General features: G+C 43.1%; 1 protein-coding gene across 1 annotated transcript in view; it reads left to right on the top strand.

Annotated features, from left to right (window-relative positions):
• LOC138262393 (vomeronasal type-2 receptor 26-like) overlaps positions 1–20,790 on the top strand; it is a 34,185-nt gene that overhangs the window by 9,389 nt on the left and 4,006 nt on the right. The window contains exons 2-3 of the mRNA XM_069212295.1: positions 5,758–5,840; positions 5,932–6,132. Coding sequence (XP_069068396.1) covers positions 5,758–5,840; positions 5,932–6,132 — 284 coding nt within the window. The remainder of the gene's footprint in view (positions 1–5,757; positions 5,841–5,931; positions 6,133–20,790) is intronic.

The following is a 20,790-nucleotide window of genomic DNA, read 5'->3' as shown; positions in this document are numbered from 1 at the left end:
TTTTGTGGGTGCAAATAAGAAAACATCTGACAGGAATAGTAAGGAGGAGCAGGAGAATGTAGTATGTACAACCCAATATCCTGGCTTATGACCTATACTTAAGAAGCCAGGCACAGAAAATGTGGAAGACAGGGGACATAGAAACAAGGATGAGAACTATGTGGTGCTCACTTCAAGGATGGGGCAGGATGCCTGAGGTGATGGGGTAAAATTGATCTATAAGATTCACATTATATCTGGGAAGGTGCCTGGCAACATATTGCAGTTATTTTTTGTTTTTTTTACTTGGTTTATGACTTGTTTGTCACTTGCAAAAAAAAACAGATGATGGACGGAGTGCCGAACAATGTCAAACATTCACCACAGTCACAGATCTGAGCCTAAATCCATTGTATTTTTTGCTCGCCATCTCATTCCAGTTTGGACCCAGCCACGTTCAAATCAGCCTCAACCCTGCTCAACATTGGAACCGGTCCTGGAATGCTTGTTTCCAGTCCTGGGATGACATGGCCTGGCAGTTTAGGCTGGACTGTTCCCATGGGGATTAGGATCAAGACTGATGTGCATATGGCTGGGTCCAAACTGGGGTGGCATGGTGGGCAAAAAAACAATGGATTTGGATGCCGCTCGAGCAGTTGCCATTGGCTGAGATTAATTCAAGCATTCCATCCATCACCTTGTTGTTTTTGCATTGTTTATTACTTGGCCATGCGTCCCACAGGTTCACAGTGTTCTCTGGCACACTTATCCATTCTCCTCTTAGTTCTCTTGCCTCGCTCCTCAATACCAGTGGTGGCTCATCAACAGGAGCATCAGAACACAGTCCTGCCACCTAAGAGCCAGTACATAATGCCCATTGCCTGTGCTCACAGTGCACATTATCAAATGTAGCAGTGCTCATAAAAACACTGATTTTGTGCCTGCATGAGTACGGTCAGTGCAAAAGTCATCCCTCTCAAGCTCCCCAGTCTTCTGATGATAGTTGGTGGGAGAACTGGGGGTTGGGGAGCTTAGGCACGATTCATCTACAGAGTGCTGTCCAAAACATGGCACTCTGTAGGTGGATGGCTAGCTTGCACAAGTCTGACAGGTGTAACTGAACTACAATTCCTTTACTCGGGCACAATCCATTTTACTTAGCAGGCATACTGTACATGCCTCAGGCAGCACAGTATATCAGCTAAACTTAGGCTGTCAGAGACATTATCGGTGGATCCCTGAGGTCAATAATAATTGAAGCAGAGCAGCAGGATCCTAAGCTCCTATCCAGCTTTTAGGGGCTCTACCTCCAATTATATCAAGAAGCTGGGAGATGGTTTGCAGTAGGTATCCACCTTAACCCTGGTGCTGTTGCTCACTGGCTCCTCATTGAGAATCATGCCTGCTGGTTCCAAAGTCCAGTGCCAACCTAACCATGATCTCCAGTGTATCTCTACACATATGGTAAGTGGAGTTAATGGTTAGGTTAGGTCTACTTTCAGCTGGGTTTCATGGTAGCTTCGCCTTCTATTCACAACATTATGTGGCAAGGGGCACATTTTTCAATTTCACCGCACTTGGAGAAGCATGAAGTATTGATCACTTTTTGCTTTTTTCCTTTTGGTTCCAATTAGAGTGTGTTTATTCTTGAGAAAATCGTTTATAACATGTTTTGGTGGCGGCTTAAAATTGTAATTTTAATACAGTGAATGCTTAATCGTTTACTCATGGTTATATGCATAACATCATTGTAGTTTGCTGAAGGACTTCTTTCTTACATTATAGTTACACCTGATGAGGCTCTTGATGACTGAAATGCATAGGGTTTATGTTATCACGGTTACCCAGGATGAAACGTGAATTTCGACATGCTGTGAAATAAAGCCTAAATAGGCATTTCCAAGCATCTGAAGAATGGTACCATGTTGCCTATGTATGAACTTTGAAACTAGTGAAGAAATTGAAATAAAACTTGGATTACTATGGATTACTTAGCTCAAATTCAACTTATGTTGTTAGGCATTGTGTCTTGGGACTGGTGTGCTCTATGCACACCTGCCAGTTTATGGAAAATTATGGTACTGGCATATTCTGTTCAACTCTTGGCATAAGGTGGTACCCATGACAAAATCCTGGCATTGGCACACTGGAGGTAATGTTAACATATTGCGGCACTCAAGGCAAATTTTGAAAAAAAAAACGAGAGAACCCATGGTAAGTGTCCCCCATCTGTTATCAGGAGCCCAGAGAAGCCTGCACAGTCAGAGTACATGGAAGCACAAATGATATGTTTTCATCAACAATGGAAAATGAAATAAATAGCACTGAGCAATAGTTTAGGGGAACTAGGTGGGGTTCACAGGTGACAAGGTGTTGTCCTAATACAGGGATACTCAAAGTACGCCCGCGGGCCTCATGCGGCCCCTCTGACCTTTACATGTGGCGCTGGGGCAACAAGAGCACTGGGCAGCTGTTTGCTCGACTCCGCACTAACAAAAATATTAAATACACACACAATAATTTATTTCAAACTTAACTGGTGTTAAAGAAAGGAAGTAACTAGGGACTCCTGCACTTAACTTTAGAAACGCCTTCATTTTTAAAGACCTCTTGCAGCATAAGTGTAAAACTAAGACACTCTCTTCAAAACTAAGTGTATTTAGTTAACATGCAGAACCTTTTTCGCCTTAGTACAATTTATTTTATCAGTGCATTGTGATGTATTCATTTTAAAGTGATAGTTTTCAAACACAAATTTGAAAACATTAATTATTTCCCTTACCCTGAGAACACCACCAATAGTAAATTAAAGAGGCAAGTCACTTGGTATGTGCACTTTATGGGCGGCCTGGGTTCCTATCAGACATAGACAACATTATAGTTTATTAAATCAAACATAGAAGCAGGTTTTGTGCAGTGCACACCATGAATCATGTATTTCGAGGTCATCTTAAATGTGATAATGCAGAAAAAGGAGGGAAAGTGGCACTAAACAATTGCCTAGGATCACAAAAATTGGAAAAGTGGGTAAGCCGGGATTAATTCTAGGTTTTCTGGTTTCCCATTGTTTATTTCACCCACTAGATGTATATCCTTTGGTTCCTCTACACCTACCTTGCCACCAATCCCCCTAGTCACCCCACCCACCCGCCACCGCCCTGGCATCAATGCGGCCCCCAGGCACGTCACAGACCAAACTTTTGGGCCCCTGGGAAAATGTTTGCGAGTACCCATGCCCTAATACCTCTGTCGAAAAGCCACCAATGATAAGTGCCCTTTTAGAGGCAATGGCTTTTAGCGAAGGTATGTGAAAATTATTGTTTAAAATTCACTATTTGTCCCCGTTTAAAAAAATATGATATGGGGAGAGCGCTCAGTAATGATTATTGATGAAGCCAGACTTGTTTTGTTTGGCAGCATACTAGAATTACTGATAAGTATTACGCTTCAACACTTTCAGAGATCACACTGCCTCTACTGCTTCTCAGTGCCCTATAAAATGTATTAATCCTCATCTGCATCAAAATTTGCTCTCTATGAATTGTTGTCAACATGCTGCCTTGGCAGTACTGAGCCCTTCACCTTTGTGTATTCGGCTCTGATCCTGGAACCTGGTAGGGCCTGGGCTAGTCGTAGCACTTTGCAGCCAGTTGAGAGGTAAGCTGATGGGTTCTGTTTCCGGTTCTGCATGTTAATACGTGTTTGTTCGCAACATTGTAGTAATTATTTTTTCGTTTCTGTGTTCTACCAAGGTTACCAAGTAGTGGTTCTAAGACGATCGCTGGCTGTAGTTGGCATAATTTAGAACTTGTCTCTCCAGTGTCCTACCCACTTCCTTCGTTTTCTTCAAGTTCCTAACAGTTATTATTATTCCGCACATTGGTTGGAACAGGTGGTGAATTGGTATTGTCAACTATATCATTTGGAGATCTCATCCGAGACTAAATCTTAAATAAAGTCTTATTTTCCAGATTGATAGAGCAAGGAGCTGTTCGAAACATTTTAATACACACTTACAGAAGAGTTAAATCTGGACCCTTTATTGCAAATTGAGCTTGCCTTTTCTGTTTTATCAAGGGAGCCTTCCGTGAGCTGCCTGTGGCCTTGTGTACACCCTTGCTTCAGGTGTAAGTTAAGGAAATGATTACTGAAGGCTTTGTCACTAAATGTAACTTCATGTTGTGCACAATTCACAATTGGCTAAACAAAGGGTCATATATGCCAAATATTTTTTTTCTTATAGAAGTGCTCATGCAGTTGCAAGTTGCTTGCCAGGCCCCAACTTTCCTGAGATTGAAATACTACTTGCAGTCCAAAAAAAGAAATTCAGAAGAACATGGCTAAAACTAATTTCCTGCAAAGGGATTCAATAAGTGTGAAGAAGTTCGGAGAGTCCCACTTCACTTGTTAGTAACTTTGGAGTTCTGAGACCGTTCAGGGAGGATGTTGTTGTTAGGACTGACCTTGATTCTTACGTTCATCCTTAAGTCTTTAACAAAGCAATTGTTTTTAATGATATTACTCATGATAAGGACCTAATGTTAGATTAGAAGCTTTGAGTCATGCAAGCTTCGACAGTTTGGAAGAGCATCAGTGTGGTGAAACTGGAAAAGAAAGACTCACTTGGAAATAGTCTGTTCAACCCAGGACATTGACATCTTGGCCCATATTTATACTTTTTGACGCTAAACTGCGCTAACGCAGTTTAGCGTCAAAAAGTTTTGCGCCGTCTAACGCCATTCTGAAGCGCCATGCGGGCGCCGTATTTATGGAATGGCGTTAGACGGCGCAATCAGACCGGCGCTGCCTGGTTTGCGTGGGAAAAAACCACGTAGACCAGACAGCGCCGGCGTAGGGGGAAAATGGCGCATGGGCGTCTTAAAATGGGGCAAGTCAGGTTACGTCGAAAAAATCGTCTTAACCCGACTTGCGCCATTTTTTAACGACGCCCATCCCCCATCAACATGACTCCTATCATTGTAAAGATAGGAGTCATGCCCCCTTGCCCAATGGCCATGCCCAGGGGACTTCTGTCCCCTGGGCATGGTCATTGGGCATAGTGGCATGTAGGGGGGCACAAATAAGGCCCCCCTATGCCACCAAAAAAAAATATAAACAATAAAAAATTATACTTACCTGAACTTACCTGAATGTCCCTGGGGTGGGTCCCTCCATCCTTGGGGGTCCTCCTGGGGTGGGCAAGGGTGGCAGGGGGGGTCCCTGGGGGCATGGGAGGGCACCTGTGGGCTCATTTTGAGCCCACAGGCCCCTTAACGCCTGCCCTGAGCAGGCGTTAAAAAGTGGCGCAAATGCGCCGTTTTTTGCCACGCCAACTCCCGGGCGTCTCTTTTGCCCGGGAGTATAAATACCACGTAAAGGCCTGGGAGTCATTTTTTAGACGGGAACGCCTCCCTTGCATATCATTAACGCAAGGAAGGGGTTCACGCTAAAAAATGACGCACATTCCGGGAACTTTGGCGCTATTCGCCTCTAACGCCATAGTATAAATATGGCGTTAGTTGGCGTTAGTTTTGCGTCGAAATTGCGTCAAAAAAAACGACGCAATTTCGGCGCAAACGGAGTATAAATATGGCCCCTTATGTCTTTGGAGGAATGTTTATATCAGTCAAAGATCGTGCGACAATGTGTGGGAGGCCCTTTCAGGCTATGTTCTCCAAACCAATTGTAATATTAACTACAATATTCGTTTTTGATCTTTTCTTCCATGTCATTCTTTCCTCTTTTTCTACACTTGTTCCTTTTTATTGGCTGTTGCAGATCAATGAGCTTGGTTATTCCTTTGCTTGACGTTGATATAGCTTTAGTTTTTCACGATGAATGTCTTTCACCAGACTTGGCGTGTAACTATTTTATTTGGCCACAGTTTCCATTTATGTTTGCAATATGACAATACCGAAAATGAATAAATAAATCAGACTGGTTTCTACTCAGTGAAACAACGAGACACTGGGGCGTGTCTTGAAACCACCTTCATTTTGACAGCTCTTCACGTTTTTTACATTTCACAGACTCCTGTCTCCGTTTGCAGTCCAAGCTGCTTGCCCGGATTCAGAAAAGTCCCTGAACGAGAGAAACAAGTATGCTGTTACTCGTGCAGCCCGTGTCCAGAAGGGGAAATTTCAAACCAAACAGGTATGCACATTTTCACCCAGACACAGGGACATAGTTACTAAACTTTTACACAAGCCAAAGGTGCTACGCCTCGTTGCGTGAAAGGATGATATGCCCCATATATACAAAGATAACAGAACATTTCTGCTCTCTTCTAGCGCCAACACACGCACTCTTGGGGTGCCTACCTTACAGCTAGGATTGTGTGTAGGAAGGGACTCCGTCCTGCACAAAAAAAAAAAAAAAATCCGTAGAGGCATTTTCCTCTGTCCATTTGCTGTGCAGAATACACGAAATAACAAGGAGGACTATGCTCTCATTATGCCTCACTGGGGCAAGCTGATGCATTCCAGGGTTTACTAGCTTTAGTAAATCTGAGAATGCACAATACTCTATGGATGGATGCATGGAACTGCCCATTCTCCACCCATAGAATGCCTGAAAGGTGGAAATGTAACATAATGCAGCCCAAGCAGCTGCGCTGTGTTACATTGCTTTACAAATACATACAAGGCCACACAAATCAGGCCTTGCGTGGCTTTGTAAATTCCAAATAAGCCTTTCTGTTGCCCTGCATCAAACAAGCGACACAAAGGCTTAGTAAATCTAGGCCTAAGTGAGCAATCCCTGCTCCCGAGATAATGTTTATAATATGATTGGTGCTGTTTTATGTTTTTTTAAATCATCGAGCCCCCTTAAAACTAAATCCCACTGAACAGTGGCAAAGAGAGTTGTTCTAAACATTTTTGGATTAAAGAATGTTTGCTTCTCTGTGTCCTTTCTTTACTCACCTGACAGCACCACAAGCAACAAGCACTGACAAAGCCAATAGGTTTTGCATTTGTTTTTCTTTTGCATTCTATCTTACTATCTAAATGGATTATAAATATTAGGAAAATGTTATAATAATGTTTGTTTTAAATTTGATAATAGTTGTTTATGTTGTTTATTAATTTAACATACATGACAACATAAACAACTATAAACGGTTTATCAATTTTAAAGCAAACATTATTATAACCTTTTTGTAATATTTATAATCCAGTTTGATAGCAAGATGGAATGCAAATGAAAAAACAAAGGCAAAACCTATTGGCTTTGCCAGTGCTTGTTGAGATTGTGAGACCCGTGGTGCAACGTTACACAGAACACTGCTCGTTCTATGAACAGAATTAGGAAAAAAGACTATTTAGCACTTTAAATATGGCAGTGAAACTGAAGAATTGTTTCCAATTCAACATTGTTTTACAAGTGTGTAATGGGATTCATAACTACCCCTTCGGACGAGCAGCCCGCACTGCAGGCCTTAACGAGGATCAAGCCCGGCTCCAGGTTACTGGATCTGGGAGGGCCATGAAGAAGCACAGGTGGGCCATGATGATGAATGGATTTGCATAGCATCCCCTGAGTGTCTGAGACCTGGGTCTGGTCATGCCGGGGAGTCTTATAGGGGATGAGCTTCATGCTCTGCATACTGTGGGTCATGCTTACTAGTGTTACCGCTATCTCTAAGGGTTTGTTGTGTAGCTAAGTTCTTTATCTATTTTACTCTCTCTTTCTGTCACTCTCCTATCTCACGCCCCTTTCTCTTTGCCGGCCCCTCCTTTCTCTACACCTCATCCTCCTTCCTCTGTGCCTCACCCTCATTTGCCACCACCTCGTCTTGCTCTTACCACCCTCTGCATCCTCCTGCCTCACTCTTGTCTCTTGACTTCACCCTCCTCTTTCTCCATCACACCCATCTCATCCTCCTGCCTCCCTGCAGTGGCCTCCTCTTTCTCTCTCTCCAACGTATCCTAATCTCTTTTTCCCCATCACCCTTTTCTTTTTCTGACTCAATCTCCTCTCTCTCTTTACCTTACTTTACTGTCCTCTCACTGTACTTCCACATTCTTCTTTCGTCCCCACTTCATTCTTCACTGCTGCTGTGACTTTCTTTCTCTACCATGCCTTTCTCTCACTCTCTCCCGCACTCGCCTGCTTCTTCTCTTCCCCTCTCCAGCCTCACTCTCTCTTACTCAGTATCCTTGGCCCCTTTGCCTGACCTCCTATCTCCCTCGCACATTCCTGTCTCCCACCCCTGCCTCAGCTTTCAGACGCCCTCTTTGAAAAAACAACCTCCTCTCTCTCCAGCTCAACCTTGACTCTCTCCTGCTCACCCTCGTCTGTCAGCCTTACCTTCCCTGCTGCTGCCTCCAGGGTAATACATGTGTGTTTGTAAAGGAAGCTTGAACTGTTTCTGAACAAGTGGTTGTGCTTTTGTGGGCGTGCATAAATGGACTTTGTAATCCTGCTGCCCTGTACTTGTTCCCCACTGGCAACTCACAGCATCTCAAACACCAGCAGCACCGAGTCCTAGATTATACAGTGTGTGTGTGTGCGCAGAAGATCTACAAAGATTATGGGGGCTGCATATTTTAAAGGGATTGCACAGGGCTGTGGAACTTTTTGGAGACCCTACTGTTGACCATTTACTTAAAATAAATATAATAACAACAGAAAAAGCAGTCAAAGGTGGCAACTGGCCAAACATCATATGCAAATCTGTTTGTTAGCTGCCACTGTGCCAACAGCACTGATTCTGAGGATTAAGACTATAACTATAATTTGATGATTAGTTTTTCAACCAATATTGAGCTGTCAGTCCTTTCAGTTGAAAGTATTTGAAGGAGGACAATGTGGAAATGTATAGGTCAGGTGACTGCCTCTAGACTGAACAGTCTTTTCTAAATTGTGACTGACAAATCCCCTCCTCTTCTTTTCTTCCTCTAGTTTCTTCCATTCCACCACCCTCTCTGTTTCCAACCCCCTTCTCACTCATCACTCTCCTCTCCCTCCTGTTCTACCACTCTCCTTTTAACATACCTTCTCTGCCCCAACACAATTTACCATATGCTCTATCGCTCCTCTCTAATTACCTTTGTTTTTCATCATCCTAATCCTTTATCAGCCTATTTCAGCACCTTCACCCCTTTCCACTCTTCCTTCTCATCCCACCTCTTGTTTCTTTCTCAGTTCAGATCTATCAATCACCCTATTCCCATCACCCACTTTGCTCATTGTCCTCCTGCCATACCCTTATTCATTCACCTTCAACACATCTTTATCACACTCTCTACCTTCCCTTCTACTCACTAGTTTATTCTTCTTTCATCCACCTCTTTCCTTACCATTCTTTTTTATCCTTCCTTTTTTCCTTACCCACGTCTTTTCTATCCTCACACTCTCTAAGTAATCTTCATATCTCATCTATGCACCATTCCTATCACCATTTCCTCTTGTCAAGAATCTAGAATTTATGACTAAGTTCACTACTCATAGAGCCACAGTGGTGGAAGCTGTGGACGAAGGGTTTTCAGGACTACTGACAAAAGGACACCACCACTTCCATAGCTGTGAGTTAATTATTAGTTAATAACATTAGTGGTCTAACCTGGTTATGTGCTGAGCCTTTCAAAATGCACCAAAACACAATTACTTGCAACTCAAATAAGTGTGTTGTTTAACAGGGACCGCTAGAAGCTCAGAATTTTTACATTGATGGCAGGACATAGAATGTTTTACAACATTTACTGTCCAAATCTTTAGTTAAAAATGAAAATCCTGAAGAGCAATATTAGAACTCCACAGATTATAGGAACATTTTAGCAGTAAGTGCATTAGCCGACTATATTATTTTATTGGTTTAGGGCAGAGAGGTTACATTAGCCCTATAATCCAATTTTATCCATGTGACATAGAGAGAGAATTTGTTGGGAGATAATAAATACACAGTTCCCTGTACTCTAAAAGGTTCTGTCTCCCTCTTAGGGTCCTTCTAATTATGTGACTCACCTAGCACCACTGGAGATTGGGAGTAGGCAGTAGTTAGGACAGTTGCAGTACATGTTGCCAGCTCTCAATCAGAATAGTTGCCAATACTGTTTCTCTTATAATAGGAACTTGCACTGCGCAGGCCCGTGCTGTATCTGGGTTATGCTATTGAAACTTCGAAAAGTCTTTTCAATTCAGAAAAATTTGGTTTTTTTTTCATATAGCACAATGAGTTAAGAATAGGGTCACAGCAGGAAGAAACTACAACCACTACAAAGATATAAACGGATTGTATGCATATTTTCAATTACTTTTCTTAGGATGGCAAAACCATTTCAGATTGTTTCTGCCATATTCAGGCCCAACTGTTATTACCTGGCAAGGGAAAACCAAATAATGCTGCAAGGTGTAATAAATTATGCAACAAGAAAAGGCAAATTATGTGGCCTAATGTGGCGTATTTTGAAGCAGTATTCATCATTTTCTCGTTTTTACATGTTAACAAAGATTTCACAGCACTAATATCAGTTTAACATCTAAACACAGCAATCTGGGACAGAGAAGTGTCTTGCCTGTTCGTGACAAAACGCCTGCTACTGCATGACAACACTTGGTAGTGGTTTAGTTACTTTTAATCCGTTTGAAGTAGATTTTTTTTTGTTTAAATCTGGAAATTATTGGCACTATGTGGCAAATGCGGCCAATCCATAATTATGCAGAAATCACGACATCAGCAGAATCACAAAATCCTGGCGCCTCTGGCCCTATGTCATCTTTTACGTAATGTTTAATTGTAGCTTGCAAGCCTCTTTTGATACAATAGACATATCACAGGTACCACTGGTTTTCACCTGAGCATTTAAACAACAATCATCCCACAGACTTCACACCTATCCCTGGCACTTCAAGTATCCTACCCACTGGTGTTTGTCAGGAAGTTTACCATTTAGGTTCAGAACGCGAGGCTGCTGATTGCCCTCATTAACCATTAAGGAAATAATGAAATATATATATTTATACTTCTATATGGACCTTGGGAGGGCCAGGGGGTTCCTTGGGTGGGCCTGGCCCTCCTGGCCCCCTGCTAGAAACGCGCCGGACAAGGATGATATGGGGGGCCCGCACTGCAGGCTTTATACCTATAAGATGTTTGCATGTTTTCTCCTGAGTTGCGTGATCATGGTGCCCAATTTTGTTTATGCGGATGATAGCCCTGGTAGACCTTATGCCTATTGCCATGTAAAGGTGTTTTGCAAAGCAGACGCAGTATTTTAGTTGGATCATCTGCTGAAAAACAAACATGAGTTCGGTGAGAGCCACTGTAAATTCAGTAGGAAGCTGGACTCTGGGAAAAATCGAAGTGTTAAGGAAATTAAATATGTCTGCACAGTCACAGATGAGCCACTAACCACTAAAAAGAGATGAAAGCAGATGTAAATACGTCAGTGCTAAAATGCTTGCATATTGGTCTGGACAATTTAACTCGACAACTGTTGTGAAATGAACTCATGCATTCACAGGGCAATTTGGGAAGTTATTCTTGGGGCTGATGACACGGACTTCTATTGAGTTGGTCCAGTTAGGGTTAAACTACCAGTGAGTTATGATGCCGGTCCACCACATCACATTTCTTGTCTGCTACTCAATTCTCACATCTGAATGCTTGACTTTACAAACTGTAGATCAGGATGAGTATCACAAATTGCAGTCTTCTTTACATTTCGAACCACAAATACTGCAAGTGTTATATTAATGTTAACGCGGACAATGCATGCATGTACGGAGGGTAAAACAGGCACTGCTTCTAAAAGTAGACAGAAAAAAGAAGGCACAAGATGGAAGACAGAACACGGAAGAAGACATAAGAAAGAACCCGAAAGACAGAAGATGGAAGATAGAAGACGGCAGAAGACTGGAGAAGACAGAACACAGAAGAAGACAGAACACAGCAGAAGACCGAAGGTGGAAGAAGACAGAAGATGGCAGAAGACAGAAGGCGTGAGAAGACACGTCTCGTGAGAAGAGTGCAGATGTGAGAAGACAGAAGACGGCATGCGGTAAAGAAGATAGCAAAGACAGAAGACGGTATGCAGAAAGGAAAAAGAAGACAGGAGGCAATGAAGAAAGAAGACGAGGAGAAGGCATTGAAGAAAGAAGACAACATGCTGGAATTAAAAAGAAGTCAGGAATGAAGAAAGAAGACAGAGAAGACGGCAGCGAAGTCATCAGAGAAGAAAGACGACGGCATGCAAAAAGAAAAAAGAAGTACCTTCAGCGTCGCAGCCAGTGGGAAGGACACTGGCCTGTGTCCAATAGGAAGTGATCGGAAGGAGTACTAGGTCCACAGGCAACTCGACAGCAAGATCGGCGAAGAAGACAGCGACAGGAAGTGACGTGAAGAAGACGTGCTGGCCAATCTGAAGTAGGTAAATCAGAGCAACATTGGAGTAAGTTTAGGTAAGTAAGTGGTTGGCTCCAAGCCCTTTTAATTTTTTTTTTTTTTTTACCAACAAAAGTTTTCACAAGCATGCACACAAGTGCGCATGCAGGCGAAACCTAAAAAGCAGTAAAAGCACCAGGTAAATGTATGCTAAAACAAGTGTATATTAGCATTAATGTCATAAAAAGGAATACGTGGTTTAAATAATAAAGAATAACTGTATTATTATGTTTATTTTTATGTATATACACAAAAAAATTGTTTATTAACCATGAGTCAACGATATGGTAATAAAAAGCTTTACTTAAAATGCATTAACTAAAAGATGACGGGCTGGTTGAAGATGAACAACAAGGAAACCAAGATTGTAAATGATGTAATACATTGCTGCCCCTAGGTTTCTGTTTATGCCTTCAGTTCTCTGTGCTTACAATCACTTCTGCACAATGGGCTTGTAGTGCTTGTCACGGTAATTCTGTTTGCACAAATGTGGACCCCCACCCTTTTTACAATCAGCATTTAAAGCCTGTTCCTTGTTCCCAAATGGCATGTTTTCAGTTGCTGGTAGGTTCCATCTCACCACCAACTCATCCTGTTTGCTCTTTTGAACCAAAAGATTCCCTGCTCCATTACTTTTTTCATTTCCTCTCCTTCAGGATCCCAGATTCATTCCGACCAACACTTCTCACATCCACACATGCATGCACCATTATTCCATCCATGGAGGGAGGCAGCGGCATTCCCGGGCCAGTCTAGTATCCTGTTTGTGAACAATAACACTAAGAAAAAGCTGTAGAAAACTTCCAATGTCTCTGCAGGTTATCAGGAATGAAAGGCAGCAGAAACTCACGTAAAATTAGCATGCGGCTTGCATGATGCAACAGCTTCATAGCAGCCAAGGCTTCAGACTGCTATGTGTGACATTTTCATAATTTCTGTGTAATTATGAGTGACACTTTCTCGCAAGCAAAATCAAGTGATGAAGACAATGGAACCATATAATTATTAGAAATTACACCCATTTGAGCAACGAGAAACTCTAGGAAGATCTTAAAACTGCGGCAAAGCACCAGAAATGGGAGGGCTGGCTGTGTAACCTCAGGTGCATTGTGCTCGTCCACACTTTCTCTTCATTCCTTCAGGGAGGGAGAAGCTTCTGGGCATCAGCACATCATTATTTGATTAATGATCTATGGGAAGGAAGCATGCGTGGGGCACTTTCCCCAGCACTAGATCTCCCTTGAGTGCCCCCTCCCACCAAAGGACCAGTGCTTGGACCATGGGGCCCCGGAATTGCGATGCTGAGGCGGGCTGGCTCGCTTGGCTGAGATATGAGTTTCTGTGACAGTAGAACACATATTTTTTCGTAATATATGGAGAATCCCATACCTCCCATTATACACCCGCACTACCTTGTGTCTTTTGATAAACAGTACTTAGAGCTTCTAGCAAAGTGAAAAACTTGAACTACACTGTTTTACCACACTTCAGTACATGGTTCTTTTGTGTGACAATCTCAGGCATTGCGAGAAAATGACCGAAAATGCGTTATTCTAACATGAGATGTGTGGCACTTGCCAGGGCTGCAGCTGTTTTGTTAGAGAACATTTTCAACTTTGATTCCCAGGCAGCGGGGCTCTCGTTATTTTCGGCCTAGGAGAGTGGAGTTGAAAACTCGGGTAAGTGTCCCAGTGAACAGAAGAGGAAAGAGTGGGTGAAGCCTGACAGGAGCGGTTGAGGAAATAAATGAATTACCTTGACGAGCCACATCCCTGTATTCTGCTTGGCTCCAGCACACTCGTCCATCTTCAATGTCTATGGTCACAGTGACATGTCATATCATGTGCCAGCGCTTGTGCAACCCAGACAGCAAAACTTGTCTATCTGAATGCATGCTTTTCCGGAATAACAACATCCACCCCATAACACTAGGAGCATGGCACATAAAGGTTTGGAAGTGGACTTTACTTAGGGTGACCAGACGTCCCCAATTTCCCCGGACATTCCCGGTATTTAGAGGACTGTCCCGGTGTCCCCATGCTTCTCTTAATTTTAAATAAATTTCCCGTTTTTTGGGACGAAGGGCAGATCATTGAATAAATGTCCAGTTTTTTTGGACAAAGGTCAGGTCATGTAGGGAAGCATAAGTTAAAGACGCCTACAAAGTATGGAGGAATTAAAGTAATTTCTCTGCTACTGTCAGGCAACACAGTCCCCTTTCTGCTCCCAGAAGGAAGACGGAGTGGGGAGCAGAGAGAGGTGGATGGGGGGGGGTGTTAGGGGTGCAGGGTAGGAGGTCAAGCCATAGATAATTTTATATATGTAGTCTTGTAGGCGTGTGTGTGTGTGCATATGTGTGTGTGTGTATATGTGTGTGTATATATATATATATATATACATACACACACACACACACACACATATGTATAGGCACAAACACACATGTATAGGCACACATTCACAAAGCTACGCAAAACAACGGAACAGGCCAGATATAAAGGTGAGAGTAAAGTCTTTAGTCCCTCTTTTATGTCTGACCTGTCCCGGTTTTTGCTCCTCAAAATCTGGTCAGCCTAACCTTACTGGAGCCAAGCAGAATACAGGGATGTGGCTCGTTAACGTAATTTATTCCCTCAACAGCACCTTCTCCTTTCTCTTCTATTCACTCTGACATGGCCGCCTGCTAGATTTACGTGAGTTTCTGCCACCTTTCATTCCCGATAAACTGCAGAGACGTTAACGTGGAAGTTTTCTATATCTGTTTCTTAGTGCTATTTTTCACAAACAGAATGCTACTTGCACAGTACCATCAGCCCTACGTGTTAGTTACTGGAGCTGAATTCTATACATTTTAATTAGGAGTTGTTAGTACCATTAAAATATATATTTTTCCCCTTCAGTATATATTTACCATTAAATGCAAAGAATGCTCCAAATTCAGTTATGTTTGTGGGCATTGTACAGGGGTTATTACATTTGCAAATGGAGATCTTTCAGTTTTCTACAAATTCAGATATTTTATCAGCAATGTGGTTTTTAATGACGCACTTCTTGAGGTTTGAGTGAGGCTGCAGTGAGCACAAGCTAATTACCATTTTGTTCCTGTACAGCAGACAAAAATCCCATTTTGCTGAACCAAGGTGAATTCCATTGACAACCCTCCATGACAGGAAATGATTCTTGGTAGACCTGGCATCCTTGGTATGGTTTCTCATAACTTTTGGCCCTCTGATCTCCTGGTTTTCAAACTCATGTTTTTCTGCTGGCTTTTAGGATTCTGTGTACTTTACTACTGCTGACAGGTGCTAAAGTGCAAGTGCTGTCTCCTCTAAACATGCTAACATTGGTTTGTGCACAATTGGCATACTTGATTTACTTATAAGTCCCTAGTAGTAGTTATATGTTACATGTGCCCAGGGCCTGTAAATGAAATGCTACTAGAGGGCTGCGGCACAGCTTGTGCCACCCACTAAAGTAGCCTTCAAACATGTCTCATACCTGCCACTGCATTACCTTTGGGTGCAGTTTTACACTGTCATTTCGACTTGGCCAGTGTACACACTTGCCAGGCCTAAACCTTCCTTTTTATTACATATAAATCACCCCTAAGGTAGGCCCTGGTTAGCCCCAAGGACAGGGTGCATGTATTTAAAATGTTGGACATGTACCTTTTAGTTTAACGTGTCCAGGTAGTGAAAAACTCTTAAATTCATTTTCCACTACTGCAAGGCCTATCTCTCCCATAGCTTAATATTGGGGTTGCCTTGAAGCATCCTTTAAGTATAATTTCCAATTGGAAAGAGGTGAAAATGTGGAGTTTGGTGTCTCTGGACTCACAATTTAAAATCACAACTTGTGGTGAAGTTGGATTTTAAATTGTAAATCTGAAAACGCCCCTTTTAGAAAGTTGGCATTTTCTTACTTTAACCGTTCTGTACCTCTGCCTGTCTCTGAGTACACGTTTGGGGTCGGTAACGGCTGAACTTTGTGCCTTTCCTATAAACAGTCACACAAAAAGGAAGCTTGAGTGTGACATTTGCTTCCTGATGGTTCATCACCTGGCTGATAGGTCTTCCTGGGCTAGGTGGGAGAAGCTGACACCTACACCAGAATAGGGCTTTGCCTCTCGTCACACAAAGGGCTGCATACCCCCCCCTGTAGAGTGTGTGGAGTCAGGGAAGGAAAGGAAGGGACCTTGTGATCCCCAAAGGCCTCTTTTGAAGTCTCCCCCACTTCAAAGACACATTTTGTTATAAGTACTGGACCTCAAACCCCACCAACTCAATTTACTTTTGGGGTTCTGAGGACACTGCCAAGAAGAGGAGTTATACAGCCAGGATGTACTGCCACTTTGCAAACTGCTCTGTTGGCCCTACTGCCTGTCGATTGCTGTGCTTCTAGGAGAGACTGCCACTTTGCAACTTACTCTGCTGTGTTGGCCTGCTGCCTCTTGCAGTGAGGACTACTCCTGCTCTACAACTTGAAAGGACATCTCAGTTAACTCCAAGGGCTTGCTAACTTGCCAAAAGTCTTAAATCTTAGGGCCATAAAAAATTTAAACCTTGCACCGCTGCCTTGGGACTCTGTCACTCGTGAGCCCAGTAGCAGTGCATCTCAATGCGGAACAGTGTGTCTGACCGCACCGTGTGCATGAAATGCTTCACCTGACTAGCGCATGCTAAGTGCTTCTCCGTCTACCATCTCAGTGTGTGCCAAGCGCTTCTTCATTTAGCAAGTCAGCGTGTGTTAAGTGATTCTTCATCTACCAAGTCAGCGCGTGGCGAGTACTTCCTCTTTTGCTTAATCAGCGCGCATATTGCTTTTTGGTTTGCCAACTCATTGTGTAGTGCGTCTTCACTGGCCAAGTTAGCGCATTTAGTGCTTCTTCATTCACCAAGTCAGGTAGATAGCGCTTCTTCATTCACCAAGCCAGTGCTCATAGCGCTTCTTCATCTACACACAGCTGTCCAGACATGGACATGGTACTGTGAGTAAGGGGAGAGGCTGACTACACAGCCTCTGTGCTTGCATACCCTGCGGGACCCCACACCACAGCTCTTGGCTGCTTGTTGTGTGTTTCCACCCCGCATTGACTTCCAGTCTCGAGGAGCCGGGTTACCCTACAAACTTTTTGGCGGACAGCATCAGAACCATAATTGTGCATGCTGTCCAAGGACTCCTCTAAAGAGAACTTACCGGAACTCCCTATAGGGGAGCTCCTGCATCTTTTTAAGCACTGTGATTTTCAATACTAAGCTTGAACCATGATAACCATTGCAAGTGTAATTGGATGTTTTGTTGTTTGGGTCTAAGTTTAATCAGATAAATATTTCCTATTTTTCTAAACAGCCGTGGAGCCTTTTTGTGGAGTTTTCACTGTGTTACTATAGTTCAAGTTTTGTACAAATACTTTACACATTGCCTCTTAGGTTATCCCTGCCTGCTCAGTGCCAAGCTACAGGAGGGTGAGCACAGGTTAATTTAGGAAGTGTGACTGGCGTACCCTGACTAGAATTGTGGCTTCTACTTCGAGTGAAATACCCCTGCCCACTAGAGACCCAATTTCTAACACTGGTGATCAGTGGTGAGGATAGGACTTGTGTTTGTACAATACCTTACAGTAAATGGGGGTACGCTACCATCCACATTTAGTCCAATTCAAATCAATTGTCTTGTGGCATAATTGTTTTTTTCCTTCCTACTTGCTTCAATTGGTATTTTTATTTTTCAATTCACCCTGATTGGCATTTTTGCTTTTTATTCTAAATCACGTCTTTGAATGGAGGTCCCATAACTGCACCCTCACGTGCACCTGCAAAACTGGAGTTGGAATTGTCCAGAATGGAGAAGTACATAGAGCAACAACTCAAGGATTTTTGCAAGGAGTTTGGGGTTTCTACTAAAGGCCTCACCAAGAAGGTGGAGCTAGAAAAGGCGCTGAGGGCCTAGTTGGAATCAACAGATGTAACACATGTGACCCCACAGGAGGATGATGTGGAGACAAAGGATGACAACAAGCTGGATCTGGATTCAGTGGATAGTCTGGGATTGCCTGTGAGATGGGAACAACCAGTCTGCAAGGAGAGATGGTTCCCTTCTGGGCAGGAAGCTGTGTGTCCTCTAAAAAACCTGACCCCAGAGGAAGTGGAGGACAGGAGAGAGGAGAGGAACCTAAAACTGGAGCTGGCTAAGCTCAGATTGCAGAAGGAGAAGGCATTGGACGAGAAAAAGTTATCCATAGAAGAAAAGAACTTGATGTTGGCTCAGGAACTGAGCTTGATAGAGCTGGACATCATGGCCAGACAGGTAGAGTTCAGCAGTGATGGTCGCAGCACTGTTGGAAATCTCAGGGTAACCAAAGATTTCAACAGCGCACATCTGCCATGAGACTCTGTCACTCGTGAGTAAAGTAGTAGTGTGTCGCAATGAGGAACAGCGTGTCTGACCGCTCCATGTGCATGATATGCTCCATCGGACTGGCGTGTGCTGAGCGCTTTTTTGGCTACCAAGTCAGTGCGCGCTGAGATCTTCTTTGTTTACCAAGACAAAGCCCTAATGAAGTTAACAATAGCAGAGAGACTGAGATTTATGGCCCCAATATAGGAGATAAGCAATGTCATGTGTGCGATGTAATGAGTGGTGGCAGGGAGGGGCCCAGGAGAAAGAGAGACTCTGCGAAGACTAAGCAAGTTTCACATCATTGCTTCTAGGTTTAGCTACATTTTACCAGAAAGGGCATATTGTGGCTTTCGTGAGCAGTGAGCTAAACAACCGGGTGTATCTTTTGTAAAATAAGCTTACTATATAAGCCAGAGGTGAGGACAGCACTGGAATAAACCCAAAACAAATGTCAGCTACATGGGAGGAGGTGGGAGGAATGGAATGCTGCAATAAAACACAGGCAGCTACCAGCCTAAAACACCCACAGTGAAAAGGGAGCACCAAAGAAATGTCAAAGTAGTCCATCACAGCAACAGATAAAGAAAACAAGTGATGCACTTAAGAGTGCGTGAGCCTTTTGAATGATTTTCAGCTGCTCGCGTCCTATGATGCAGGTTTCCTGACTCCTATGGGTAAGTGGAACCTCACAGAATATTGTGGAGTATTTATGTAACGCTGCAAGTTCCGTCCACCCCTATTTAGAAGGTAATGTAAATTTAGGGATAACTCTATGTGGAAATAACACAATGGCTGCTGTCAGAGTGTACAGGATTAGTCCACAATTTAGGCTTTTCCAGGCATTAGTGCTGATTGCAAATTGGACTAAGTTTCATTCCTGGGTTGGACACTGCTTTTCCCAATTATTCCTGCCCTGGTGTTACTATACCTGGATTTCCCAGGGGTAAAAGCCTGGACCAAAATTTACCAGCCAGGCAATCCAGTTAGTAAAATTGTTTAGGCCTGAGCTGCAAGTGCACCAGATCTCTGCTGTCTGCCTCTCACCCGAGCCCTTTCTAAGGCCCCAGGTACTGCATGTAATACTCCAACCTCCAAGCCACATTGTCCACTTCCCTTTGTCTCCCGCCCGACCACCCTCCAACTTTCACCCAACCCACACCACTCTCTCTTCCCTGCTCCCTTTTTAGAGCAGTAAATCCCCAGCGACTTTGGAATAGTGTGGAACTTTGCTCAGAGGAATAATAAACGCAAATACATTTTCAAGGCATTCAGCCTTTCTTATTGCTTGTGGTGACCTTGGCGGAGCCTGCAGGCCTAACTCTGTTGATTATGAAGAGTTCATGATGTTACAAAAAGGCTTGTTAGGGCTATTGCAGTTTTTCATGTTAGGGCTTGCAATTTCACACTAGGTCCTTTGCAGATAAAGTAAGCAGACTAGATTGATGGGGTTCCCCCGTTATATATTTTTATGGGAGGTAATGTGTCCCCTGGTTATCTGCAGCCAATTTAGGAGGGGTCTTAAATTGCTATCCCCACCAAGATCCTGTATACTATTTAGATTTTAATTTTGCCTACTGCATATTGTATTCTTATTTGCAATTCTATGTGTAGTATTTAGCTTTGTGTGTATTTTCTTAAAATAGAAGCCTTCACTGCACCTGATTTACCTGAGTTTTAATAGGTGTGTTATTGAGTTCTGAGTTTACAACCCACATCACCTCCCTGCGACACCACTACCTTGAGAGTCAAGTGCTGAAGGGATGTGCTTGGTCTTCAGTTTGGTGTCATTTGTCTGAGACCTGTGAGGCCTGAGACATCACCTATTCCAAAACGTAAGGTATTGAGAATTGATGGGGAGACAAAAGGCAACAGGCACAATGACAATATGTAGTGCCTGAACAGTCGCGGGAAGTTAAATATATGCGTACATGTAACATACTACATAAATGATGAAGAGGAGACAGTGCTCAAGATGATGTCTGACTGTGCTGATGACATTTCAGATGAAAAAGGTTCGCCTTGAAAAC

This window comes from Pleurodeles waltl, chromosome 10 (genome assembly GCF_031143425.1).
Source record: "Pleurodeles waltl isolate 20211129_DDA chromosome 10, aPleWal1.hap1.20221129, whole genome shotgun sequence".
Lineage (NCBI taxonomy): Eukaryota > Metazoa > Chordata > Amphibia > Caudata > Salamandridae > Pleurodeles > Pleurodeles waltl.
Note: the sequence above shows the minus strand (reverse complement) of the source record. Positions and strands in the feature narration are given on the sequence as shown.